The 12973-nt window shown below is 38.7% G+C and overlaps 1 protein-coding gene across 1 annotated transcript; it reads left to right on the plus strand.

The window, feature by feature from the left end:
• Positions 1-439: 439 nt before the first annotated feature.
• LOC306885410 (splicing factor 3B subunit 2-like) lies at positions 440-12702 on the plus strand. The gene is made up of 22 exons (XM_079441901.1): positions 440-587; positions 1360-1403; positions 1487-1549; positions 1659-1814; positions 2164-2226; positions 2785-2914; positions 3182-3285; positions 3367-3475; positions 3928-4028; positions 4129-4326; positions 4628-4750; positions 4830-4910; positions 5940-6167; positions 6885-7034; positions 7121-7210; positions 7360-7467; positions 8477-8584; positions 8855-8997; positions 9092-9193; positions 10330-10429; positions 11333-11530; positions 12466-12702. Exons 1-22 carry the CDS (start codon positions 482-484, stop codon positions 12535-12537), a joined length of 2577 nt encoding a protein of 858 aa, XP_079298027.1. The 5' UTR covers positions 440-481; the 3' UTR covers positions 12538-12702.
• The last annotated feature ends 271 nt before the right edge of the window (positions 12703-12973 follow it).

Genomic DNA, 12973 nt, shown 5'->3' on the forward strand with positions numbered 1-12973 from the left:
TAAAATAAAACCAAACAAACTAATCGAGGTTTCTATATATTTTATTGATTGGTTATTTTGGGGTTTGGGAAACGTTTCGTGTAGAACCTTCCCAGAACATTTGTTTCTTCATGACCCTAATGATTTTTTATTTTTATTTTCCATTTTTATCATCCAAAACTAACCTTCCCAGAACTTTATGGGAACAAAAACGGTTAGCTATTTCAATTATTGTTAAAATAACCCTGGTTCTGTCGACCGTGAATTAAAAAAGTTGCAGACACATTAGTCGCATTTTTAAGTATTAAGCACAAAAAAGCTGACGTGTAAAATAAAAAAAAATATTGTGTAGTTTGCCGTACCATATTTTTAAAATTAAACACTTTGTTTCAGTGATTATTTGTTAAAGTACTAAGATCGCGACGTAATGAACAACAAGCCCCATGCGTGGCGTTCCCGTGATGCTTTGCGCCTGAACGCGTTTGTTCCGTAGAGCTTCATCATGGCTATCGACGGGCCGCCGGGTGCTGATTCAAATACAGATATTAACTCATGGAGTCACGGCGAGCTGCAGGCCAAACTGGCCGAGTTTGGAGCACCTAACTTGGGTGAGATGAACGCGTTTGTATACGAGCTCTGTGGTGGAGTTTGGCTCAGTTTTTCTCTCGCTAACTAGCGTTAGCCGGTTAGCCTGTTATGTCCCTGTCTGCTGCTCAGGCCTTTATTGCACTAAAGTGTGTCGCACATGTAAATATGTCTTATGGGAAGCTGTATTTACATTTATTCGGGTGATTAAAACACGTATGACTGTGAATAACATAAGCTAAGCTTAACTGAATGTTTGTGTGTTATAAAACTGAAAACTCATTTAAATACAGCACTTTTACTCACACACCGCTCATAATGCACCTTTAAAAACATGTTTAATTCAGTCCAGTGTTGTTTACAATGTGACCCTGGACCACAAAACTGAGAAAACCTAAATTGAGATTTATACATCACCTGAAAGCTGAATAAATAATCTCCCCATCGATGTATGGTTTGTTATGGCAGTGTTTGGCTGAGATACAGCTATTTGAATATCTGTAATCTGAGGGTGCAAAAATCAAAATATTGAGAAAATCGCCTTTAAAGTTGTTCAAATTAAGTTTTTAGCAATGCATATTACTAATCACAAATGAAGTTTTGATATTTATGGTAGGAAATTTACAAAATATCTTCATGGAACATGATCTTTACTTAATATCCTAATGCTTTTTGGCATAAAAGAAAAATTATTTTGACCCATATCTGTTGGCTGTTGCTGCAAATATACCTGTGCTACTTATGACTGGTTCTGTACTCCACGGTCACATATCTTTGTTTTTTTCTGTTCTTCAGGTCCCAGAGAGGAGCTCATAGACAGACTGAAATCTTTTGCACAGGTAAGTTATGCAGGCTTTTTAACTGCAAATCCGCTCATAAGATGGATTTCTTTGTCTGAGCGTAACATTTATTTCTTCTGCAGTCTGGGATGATCTTAACTAAGCCGAACATGCAAGGAGGAGATGACAAGGTCATGACTACTACGGTACTGTTATGTCTTCTTTATTCCCTCTCTGTTTTTGTTTCTATTAGTTGTGTTTGCAAAGGCAAGTATCTCTGTGTTTGAGAACCGGAGCGTGTTGTGTGTGTCTCAGATGCCAGGTCTGCCGCCCATGCCCCCGATGCCCTCTATGCCCCTGCCGCCGGGCATGAACATGATGCAGGCCATGAACATGATGGGCGGCCCTCCACCCATCCACATGGGCATGGAGCCGCCCGGCATGATGCAGCACGATGACAGAGCGGCGCAGGTGAGAGAGAGACAGCTCTGTGCGTGAACCCTTACATTTCACTGTGATGCATGACTTTACGGTCAAGTTCCACTTCTGTTGCTCAGTAACTACTATCAAACAGTCCTATTAATTGTTGCAATACATTCTGAGGATGACCGATCAAAGATATGCAGGATTAAATCTTTTTCATTATGAATCAACGCAAGCACTCACATGTTTAGCTTCAAAATAAGAAGCATTTTATTAGGTTTAGAACTAAAAAGCAATGTTAAACAGGTGAAATGGTGAACCACAATTAGGAGTTTATTGAAATGAAGGTGTTACTTGGGTCACAGGGTGTTGTTTACAGCTGTATGTGTGTGTTTAGGGTGATTCGCGTGTGATGGATGAGCAGATGAAGGAGCAGGAACTTCTAGAGCAGCAGAAACGGGTCAGAAAATACTTATTCTTATTGCTGTTTTCAACCGTGCTGCTAAACTCAGAAGGATTTGTGTCATCACACAAGCAATTTCAGCTGTAAGATTGTGAATTATTTATGCACTACTGTTCAAAGTTTTGGGGTCAGTATAATTATTTTAAGAAATTAGTAGTTTTATTCAGCAAGGACACATTAAATTGCTCAAAAGTGACAGTCAAGGAATTTGTTTCATTATTATCGTAATAATACAATGTGTTTGAATTTTCCATTCATCAAAGAATCCTGATATAAATATATCAAAATTCACAAAACTATTGAGCAGCACAACTGTTTTCAACGTTGATAATTATAATAAATGCTTCAAATCCGCATATTAGAATGATTTCTGAAGGATAATGTGACACTGAAGACTGGAGTAATGATGCTGAAAATTCACTTTTACATCACAGGAATAAATTAACATTGTAAAATATGTTCACACTTATAGTGTTTTCTTGGTGTGAATTGGCATGAATTATTCTGAAACAGAGTTTGATGGTCTTACAGTGAATGATTGTGTCTGTCTCTCAGGCTGCTGTGCTTCTGGAACATGAGAGGCAGCAGGAACTTGCTAAAATTCAGCAGGGGGCGCCACCAGGCACCAGAGGACCTGAACTGGGACCACGACCCAACCTCCTGCCCCCCATCCCGCCTCTCAGAGGTCAGCGCCCCTTAGCTTTCATACTGCAGAAATATGAACACTGATTCACCAGGATGCTTTCTTTACTAGCTCTGAATTTATGCTTTTACATTGAATTATGTCAACCTTATATGATATCATGCTGATTGGATGGATGCCCTTTGTTTTTATTTTACTAAGAATATATAAAAGGCAAGACTCTACAGGCAAACACTTTTTTTTTTTTTTTTTTTTTTTTCATGCTCTGGTTATTTTGAGATTTTGGACTTGATTTCTGTCCTGCTGTAGTTGGGACTCCGAGTGGCCCCGCCCCTCCAGGTATTTCTGTGATGCTCCAATCTGCCAATCAACGACAGAAAGTCCCGCCCCCTCCAGGAGAAGACACCAGAGAGGTGCGAGACCGTGAAAGCCTCAATGCATGAACGGTACTCAATCTCTTTACTAATCTTGACTTGTGTTTGATTGGTGTTCAGTCGTGGCAGGGTGAAGATGTTGGCATCGGGCCGAAGATTCCTCAGGCTCTGGAGAAGATCCTGCAGCTGAAGGAAATGAGGCAGGAGCAGCTCAGCATCGCCCCTACAGGTCACTATGAGCAACACTATGACTGCCAATCCACAGGGTTTATTTCATGCTTAAACGCCGCCTTAATGTTGATAATGATCATATTTATGAGATGAGGGCACTTGAGCACATCTAGTCTAATTATCTGTGGGAGAAACACTTGAGTTTACTTTTGAGACAGTTTGTAAGCTGAGAGAATTAATGAAATCATAGGGAAAATTAGTGCCGGTCATAATTAAGTAGGTTTTTTTATAGTTTATCTTGAGCAAATTTAATGACTAATGCAAGTGTCTAACTTTCTCTCTTTTAAAACAAGTCATTATATGAACTCTTGCACTATTTATTTAAAATTTGGCTGACAAATTGGAGCTTTCTAGAAAAGTTTTTTTTTGTTGTTGTATGAAAACATGAATTGTCTTTTGTTAGAGAAAGAGTGCTTGCATTCAAATTTCTGTTGCTGGTTTTATCCACAGAGGAAGATAATGACAACGAGACCGGCGAGATGGATATGAATAATTCCTCCTCCCGTGGATACTCTGATGAGGACGATGAAAGTGGTCTTTCTAAAAAAGATGTAGGTGTCCTCACATTTTTTAGCAGCATTTGCAAGGCTATCATTAATCTAACTTGCTGTTCTGCAAACTCTTACTGAATCTCTCCTTGGTTACTTACAGAAAAACCGCAAACGCAGGAACAGGAAGAAGAAGAACAAAAAGAAGAGGCAGGAGGAGAAGGAGCAGCAGGAGGAGGAGAAAAAGAAAGAGGAGAGCCGGGACAAGGAGCCCGAGGTGGAGATTGAGTATGTCACGGAGGAGCCTGCGATCTACGACCCAAACTTCGTCATCTTCAAGAGGATCTTTGAGTCATTCAAGGTCAGAGAATGCTACATGTCTTGATATTTTGAGGCGAACTTTCAGAGCGCAAAATTTCCTAAACTCCAAAAAGAATATTTGTTGAAACTAAGCTGCAAAGCTTTGTGTTGGATATGAGAAAATATAAAGAATGAAGCTTGTTTGGTGTTTCATTTAGAACTTTATGATCTGCTGCATAATTCATACTCATCCATCACAGTTTGACATCCACCCTGCTTTATTCACCTAGACTGATATTTTAAAGACTGAAAATAACTCTCATATTTTGATGGATGTGGCACTCATTGGCTTTCTATCACAGCTGACAGATGATGTGAAAAAGGAGAAGGAAAAGGAGCCAGAGAAGCCTGAAAAGCCAGAAATCCTTTCATTTAAGAAGAAGGGGTTCGAGCTGGAGAGAAAAGACAGCGATGACAGCGACGAGGTGAATTGAAGGCCACTTCCAGATCTAGTTGTTTCCTGATGATATTCCTGTCTAACCCCATCCATTTCCTGTTTGACAGGAAGCCAGAAAGGACATGCCCAAGTTGTCCAAAAAGAAACTGAGGAGGATGAACAGGCTGACAGTGGCAGAGCTCAAACAGGTAACAAATGTGCCTTTACTGTTTATTTCCTCTTCATTTGATCAAAATTACTCCTAAAACCACCTCTGAGTTCAGTACCTTCAGATTAAAATGTATTTTAAATAATGTGGACAAACAGGGTCTTTTTAAATATCTTTTAGCTGTAAATGTGCTTAAAGGAATAGTTGAATGAAAATTTGCTCCGGTCATTCGCATCACTTACTCACCAGTGGTTCCTCTGCAGTGAATGGGTGCCGTCAGAATGAGAGTCCAAACAGCTGATAAAAACATCACAATGATCCACAAGTAATCCACACCACACCAGTCCATCAATTAATGCTTTGTGAAGACAAAAGCTGTGTGTTTGTAAAACAAATCCATCATTAAGACATTTTTTATTTCAATCTGTTGCTTCCGTTGAGTCCATAATCCATAATAACGCATCCAGTGAAAGTCATCTCGTCTGAATCAGAAGAGAAATCTGCATAGATCAAGCACCCTTTAAAAGACACAATAGCTCTAAACAATTATGTGGGTTGGTTTTGAATGATTAAAATGCATTATGGACTTATGTTACATATATTTTGGTCAGAAGTTACAGTTTAAAGTTAATGTCTTAAAGATGGATTTGTTTCTTACAAACACTGTTTTTTTTTTTCTTTACTTCAAGACAGTAACTGATGGACTGGAGTGGTGTGGATTATTGTGATGTTTTTATCAGCTGTTTGGACTCTCATTCTGACGGCACCCATTCACTGCAGAGCATCCATTGCTGAGCAAGTGATGGAATGCTACACTTCTCCAAATCTGTTCTGATGAAGAAACAAACACCAAAGTACATTTTCAGCAAATTTTGGGTGATCTAATCCTTTAATACGAAATGTGTAACAATGAGCCATCTTCATCATAATTGCATTTAATAAATTTGCTTTGCATTCAAATAACATGTTCAGGTCATTTCAGAGTGGAAACAATTGCTATTTTCAGAACTGATGTCAGGTAAAGTTGAATGATCATGCTTCATAATGTTTGTGCTCCTCTGTCTGTCAGCTTGTTGCTCGTCCTGACGTGGTGGAGATGCACGATGTGACGGCGCAGGAGCCCAAGCTGCTGGTTCACCTGAAGGCCACCAGGAACACGGTGCCTGTGCCACGTCACTGGTGCTTCAAGAGGAAGTACCTGCAGGGCAAGAGAGGCATAGAGAAACCTCCGTTTGAGCTGCCCGAGTTCATCAAGAGAACCGGCATCCAGGAGATGAGAGAAGCCCTGCAGGAGAAGGTGCAATCTGGGTTCATTTACAAAAACTACCAAAAATACATAGCAGCACTACTGTTTTCAACATTGATAATAATCAGAAATGTTTCTTGAGCAGTAAATCAGCATATTAGAATGATTTCTGAAGGATCATGTGACACTGAAGACTGAAGTAATGATGCTGAAAATACAGCTTTGATCACAGCAATAAATAACATTTTACTATATATTCAGATAGAATAATTGCAATATTTCACAATATTACTCTTTTTACTGCATTTGATTAAATAAATGCAACTATAATATGCATATAGTGCTTAATGTAATTGCATATGCATATGTTACTTATTCATACAGTTATGTCACTCTTGGCACATTCTGTTCCTGAACAAGGTCATAAAACTAGTGTGCCTGACTTTTCCTCTTTTATATTCAACAATATAGTTTGTTGAAATAAAAACAAGTGTTTGCAGACATTAATGAAATTCAAACTTGCGGGAAGCGGCTCAGTGTTTGGCTTCTGTCTGTAGATGTGATGCTTGAGCTCATGAGGCCTTCAGCGCTGACTCTGATGTGATCATTTCTGTGCTTCAGCGCTCATGTTCTTATGCCGATTTCATAAGAGGCCGCGCTTGAGTGACGTTTTTAATATTGTGAATCGAATTCATTTAAACATTAACATTCCGGGTTGATGTATTTCCCGCTGCTGTCAGCTTCACTGGCGTCTCTGTATTCCTGCAGGAAGACGCCAAAACCATGAAGACCAAAATGAGAGAGAAAGTTCGGCCCAAGATGGGGAAGATCGACATCGACTACCAGAAGCTGCACGACGCCTTCTTCAAATGGCAGATCAAACCGAAGCTCACGATACACGGGGACCTGTATTATGAGGTGCGCTTGCGTTACCTGGTGTTTATCTCAGTTTTGATGACTCTTCCTGGAGCATAAGTAACTCTCGTCTGGTGGTTATGTGTCAGGGTAAAGAGTTTGAGACGAGGCTGAAGGAGAAGAAACCAGGCGATCTGTCCGGTGAGCTGCGAATCGCTCTCGGGATGCCCACAGGACCTGTGAGTGCTTCATCCTGCTCTGCTTTACACAACAAAGCATTTCCTTTTTGCACAAAGCAACTGCTGTTTTGTTCTGTGAAAGTGCAGGAGAGCTGTTCAGACACTTATGTAATTCTTTGTGTAATTTTAGCTGTGCTTTGTCTTTGCAGAACTCTCATAAAGTTCCTCCGCCGTGGCTGATCGCCATGCAGAGATACGGACCTCCACCCTCGTATCCAAACCTGAAGATCCCCGGCCTCAATGCCCCCATCCCTGAGGTCAGACACACACTCAAACACAGAGAAAAAAGTGTTGAGAAATGCTACTTTTATACGCAACACTTTACATGATTGCTCTTATCATTGAAAAACTTAATTGCAATTAAATTTGCGTTTTTGTATATTTTTATTTCATAAAATACATCCATTGCATGTGTGTATGATGAATCATTTTATTTATGATCACAATTTCTGCTTTTCTCAATTAAGCATAATCGTCTGCAATATTTGCCCACTGTTTATCCTGAAAACATTTCATTTTAATTTAGCATTAGCGTTATGTTGCATTGGTAACAAGCCTCCACAAACTTTCATGGTTGCAGTTGCCAGAATAAAATCAAATTAAATTGAGAATAAAATCAAATCAAATTTCCAGGTTACCAGAATTAAATCAGAGATGTTTCTTAAATTGATGCATTTTCTGCTCCATAATAAATTTTATTACAGGGTAATACTATATGTAGGCCTACTGTTAATATGTGTGTGTGTGAGTATGTTTACGATTTGCTTTTACATTCTGAAATTGTGTGATTATAGAGTGCATATATTTTTACTTTTTATATATGTATATTAACTTTTTTAGCAATTTTTAAAAAGTTAATGTTTTCAAATAATTTTTTAATATTATTCTCCAACTCTTTAATTTATATATGTTTATCTGTGCATTTCTTTGGCTAGAAATTATTCTTTGTGAGTGTGATCTCAAGAAAATTATCATTTTAAAGTGCATTAGTCAAAGTGACAAACCATGTAGTTTGCCTGCAATATGCAATTAGAATTTTTCACAATTAATACTTCCAGCTGTGATACGCCAAACTTTTTCAACTTTTTGTCTGTAATCAGATATAAACTAACGTGTTACACCAATCTAATGATCTAACAAATCTAATAAAAGTGCATCGGTCTCCATTAGAGGATCTCACTTGCACAAGACATTCATTAAAGCTCATTAGTGTAGTGGTCATGTAAAGCAGTGATATCTTGCTAATTAGGTGTGTCTGTCTTTCAGGGCTGTTCGTTTGGGTATCATGCAGGTGGTTGGGGTAAACCTCCTGTGGATGAGACGGGCAGACCGCTGTATGGCGATGTGTTCGGAACCAACGCCATAGACTTCCATGTGAGCAAACTACCAAATCACGTCCTGAATATACAGCCATATTTAAATACTAGATACTGCAACTTCTGAGAAGCAAATGTGCCTTATTGCTTTTAATAAACTGGTGTTCTGATGGGAGGGGGGGGTTAAGTTTTCATTAAGTGTAATTTTACAATTAATTGGTCAAATTCATTGTGAGAAGATGGAACTGCAAATTTCCTATTTATATTACATCTTCTCATTCCTGCGGTGTTTGATTCTGTTGTTTGGTTTGCCTGATAATGTTGACAGGCCAAAGCAGAGGAGGAGGAAGTAGATCGAGCCACGTGGGGCGAGCTGGAGGCGTCTGATGAAGAGTCGTCTGAGGAAGAGGAGGAGGAGGAGAGCGAGGAGGAGAAGCCAGATGAAACGGGCTTCTTCACACCAGCAGACAGGTGCTGTTCATCTCAGGGTCTGTCTCTGATTGGCTCGCGTGTGTTTGAGACATGAGTGCTCACAGATGTCTGTTCTCTCTCGTTGTTTTGACAGCGGGTTGATCACTCCGGGCGGCTTCTCCTCCGTTCCTGCCGGCATGGAGACTCCAGAGCTCATCGAGCTCAGGAAGAAGAAGATCGAAGAGGCCATGGACGGGTGAGTGTCTGAGCAAATACCAGTTTATGTGAGGAGCAGAGCCAAGTTTAAGGCCCTATTCACTTAAAATCATCTGCTCATGAAATACATTTTTTAACTTTTAGATAAAATGTGAAAGTTTGCATATTTTTTTTTATATCATATTTGATGCATCAGGCCTTTATGGCTCATACAGTGAGATATTGAGAATATGGAGATCATATTTGGAGGGGGGAAAAAACTCCCAGAGGATCAGGCTGAGCAAAAAATATGCAATTTGGTGCAGATGCTGGTATTTAAATGGCCAAAAAGTTATATGAAAGACTGGTATCATGTAATATAAATCAATAATATTTTTATAGCAGTATAACAGACTACTGACATAAAATTATATAAATATCAGTCGTCACTCTGTATGTCTTGGTAAGGTGATATTAATGCTCAGTTTTATAAACAAAGCTGTGCTTTCAAAACATATAATGCAGTGCAATACAATGATGATCGAGAGATGAACAAATAAACGTTCCACATAAGCCTGAAGATCATAGTTGATACTCACTGAAAAAAAAAGAAAAAAGATGGATAATCAAGTGAACCTAAGTTGATTCAGGCCCAGTAAGTTCATCTTGAAATATTAATACCAGCGTAGTTATTTTTGCATTTACTTTATGAAAATCTGTAAAGATTTCACATCGTGAAGGACGAGCTGAAGATGAAGAGTTTTACATTCATACTAAAAGTCCTTTTACTTGATTAAAAAAGTCTAAACTATCAATCAGATCACAGAAGGCATGTAGCAGATTATGCAACAGGTTTTTCAGCAAACTTTTGATCATTTAGAGACCTTAATTCATGTATCAAGTATGATAGAGTAGGCTTTATATGGTTAATTAGTCCAACAGTACATTGAGACCCATTGTGTTTATGCACTTTATTAGAGCTTTGACAGGCCTCATACAGCAATTGTGAGAACCAGTGACATTCCTGCCTAATGTGTGTTGTACCGGTTAGAAATGTGGGCTGTTAACCTTCAGGTTGTAGGTTTGAGCTCTGCAAGTGCTGTTTGGTGAGCTATAAGCATGGTTTCCTCGAGCACTGAAGATGAAAGCGTCTGATAAATCGCTGCTTATGTAACCTGTGTTTGTGTGTGTTTTCAGAAACGAGACACCTCAGCTGTTCACGGTGCTGCCGGAGAGGAGGACGGGGCCGGTTGGGGCCGCTATGATGGCATCCACACATATCTACGACATGACTGCGGTACGGCTGTGTGTCACATAGGGCTGTTCAGCTACTCAGATCAGTTTTGGTTTGATAAATTCTTGGTACACACTTTCATTTTAACATCCATATACATTTAAATTAAAAATCTTAGTTGATTTAAAACAATGCACTTGTTATGCATTAGGGATGCATTTAATGAATCAATATCAGTTCCAGTCCAGTTAAACATCCCACTTATAGCACCTGTCATCCAATAATCGCAGTAAGCTTTGATGCTTTTTTATGTGCAATATAAATGCATGTATATTTTATATAATTTGCATGCTTTTTTAATCTGAGGGTGAATTATAGCTAAAAATAGATAGCAAATGAATTGAGTTAATTGTGACCCTTAATATTGTAGCAATGTACCACCTGACATGCTTCCTTGTATAGTTTACAGCATTAGTTGAGAGAGAAATTTGATATCAAAATCAGACTTTAATCGAATCATGAAATCTTTCAGTATCCAGCCCTGTTATTCATCATCTTTCCATTTTATATATTCAGAAACAAAACCAGATGCGTTAATAAACCTGAGATGAACCGGTGCAGAAATGCATATTGGATTTATAGTAATCATTTCACCTCACAGTCAGACAGCATCCGCCTCGTATCCCAGAGTTCTCTGTGTCTGGTTGATTTCAGTGATAGATGGCAGATAACCTTTGCGGGAGCGCTGACTTCACATCTCCATCGGATCTCTCACAGCCATCACATGCAAATCACTCCATCCATATGGCACTCATTTGCATTTAAAATGACAGCAAGAGATAAACGAGCACCAGCTGGGTGGAGGAAATGTCAGCTATATACCGTTTATCACTGCAGATGTGTTTGTGCAGTCGAAACCAGTCATGTTTACTTGCTGCTTCCTCTCTTATCGTGTGGTTCATGTAGACGGTGACGAGCCGTAAGGTGGGCGGAGTCTCGGGACTGGGCGGAGACTCTCAGGGGGTGGAGGTGGCTCTGGCCCCGGAGGAGCTGGAGCTCGACCCCATGGCCATGACGCAGAAGTACGAGGAGCACGTCAGAGAGCAGCAGGTGGAGAAAGAGGACTTCAGCGACATGGTGGCCGAGCACGCCGCCAAACAGAAGGTGAGTTCCAAAATGCATCAGCCAATCATAAACCTTCTGATCATATATCTCAGATATAGGAAGTTATAACTTGGGTTAGTGCATTAATTTAAGCTTTTTTTTAGGTCCATTTGCATTTTATCCTCCACATTTCCATTATTTGTTTTGCATAATGGTTGTCTTATTAGCTTTGTTCATATTTCTCATTGTCTTTGTTCATGATCATTCTCATTAAACAGCTTAAAAAAAAATCATTATGACATTCCTTAGGATGTTCCTTATTTGTTAGTTGCTGTGGACAAAAGCATCTGCAAAAGGAAGACATCTAAACAAAATCAGCCAATTAAATGAATGATCATTCTGCCATGATGTACCTTTTATCTCACTTATATACTTTTTTGTATAATTTTATTCTTTTTATATTATATTCCAAATATATTTATACATATTACATATATTTTTCTTAAACAGATTCATTTTAGCACATGTACACAATTTGATTATATTTTTATAATACACAATTAATATAATTCTAATATATTTAAAAAATGTTTGTACACAAATAATCAGACATTAATTTCTTGTGTCATCACAGTGTTGCTTAATTGCCATGAAAATCACTACGTTCTCTAACTCTAAATAGGATTTGTCTTCACACCAAGTTTTTCTAACTTTTGATTTAAGCTAAATATGACCTCTACATGTTTTTGAAATGCTTTGCAAAAGATGCCATCATAAAATATAATGAGAGGATGCTATAATAAAATCAAAAATAATAATTCTAAAATCACCATATTAATTCTGCACTAAATGGGGTGCAATAAAATAGATTTTCTAGTAAAGCCAGTTTAAATATCTCTGAGAAACTAAGGTGTTTTGTGTGTCATCTTTGTAAATGGTTAGTGTGTTTTTACCAGCGTTTCCTGAAATATTTTTCTTCCGTGTCTTCCTCGCAGCAAAAGAAGCGCAAGGCGCAGCCGCAGGACACGCGCTCTGGAGCGAAGAAATACAAGGAGTTCAAGTTCTAGCCCTGCGGTGAGCTGCGGGCCCTTCTCATCCTTCATTTCTTACTTTTTAAAACTGCTGATGTTGTGTAGAAGCACCCTTGTGTTTGTACGTCACATGACAGTGAGCGACGTTTTTTCATTTATGCTTGATGTTTTGTAAATAAAATACCAGTCCATGACAAACTGATGTTAGCGTTTTATTTCTATATTTCACCCACTTTTTTTTTAGGTTTAACCGATTAAGGAATGGTTAAAGTAGATATGTTTGTAGACATGCTCCACTCTAAAATATTGAATTAACAAGAAATCAATCTTTGTGAGTGTTGACATTGTAACATCCCTATCGATTGACCTTGAACCGATTTATTTAATTTATTTATAATGGATTCAAGGCTTATTCTTCAGTCTGCAGTGAGCTTCTCAGGCCAGCAAGGGGCGAGTGAGAGTCTCGTCAGGA

This window comes from Barbus barbus, assembly GCF_936440315.1.
Source record: "Barbus barbus genome assembly, chromosome: 2".
Taxonomy (NCBI): Eukaryota; Metazoa; Chordata; class Actinopteri; order Cypriniformes; family Cyprinidae; genus Barbus; species Barbus barbus.

What these genes read in the sequence shown, in the direction of transcription:
- LOC306885410 (XM_079441901.1), top strand. Translation starts at nt 482, where the DNA reads ATGGCTATCGACGGGCCGCCGGGTGCTGATTCAAATACAGATATTAAC. An exon ending in CCCCATCCCGCCTCTCAGAG is followed by an intron (nt 2,915 to 3,181) that starts GTCAGCGCCCCT and finishes GTCCTGCTGTAG; the next exon opens with TTGGGACTCCGAGTGGCCCC. An exon ending in AGCACGCCGCCAAACAGAAG is followed by an intron (nt 11,531 to 12,465) that starts GTGAGTTCCAAA and finishes TCTTCCTCGCAG; the next exon opens with CAAAAGAAGCGCAAGGCGCA.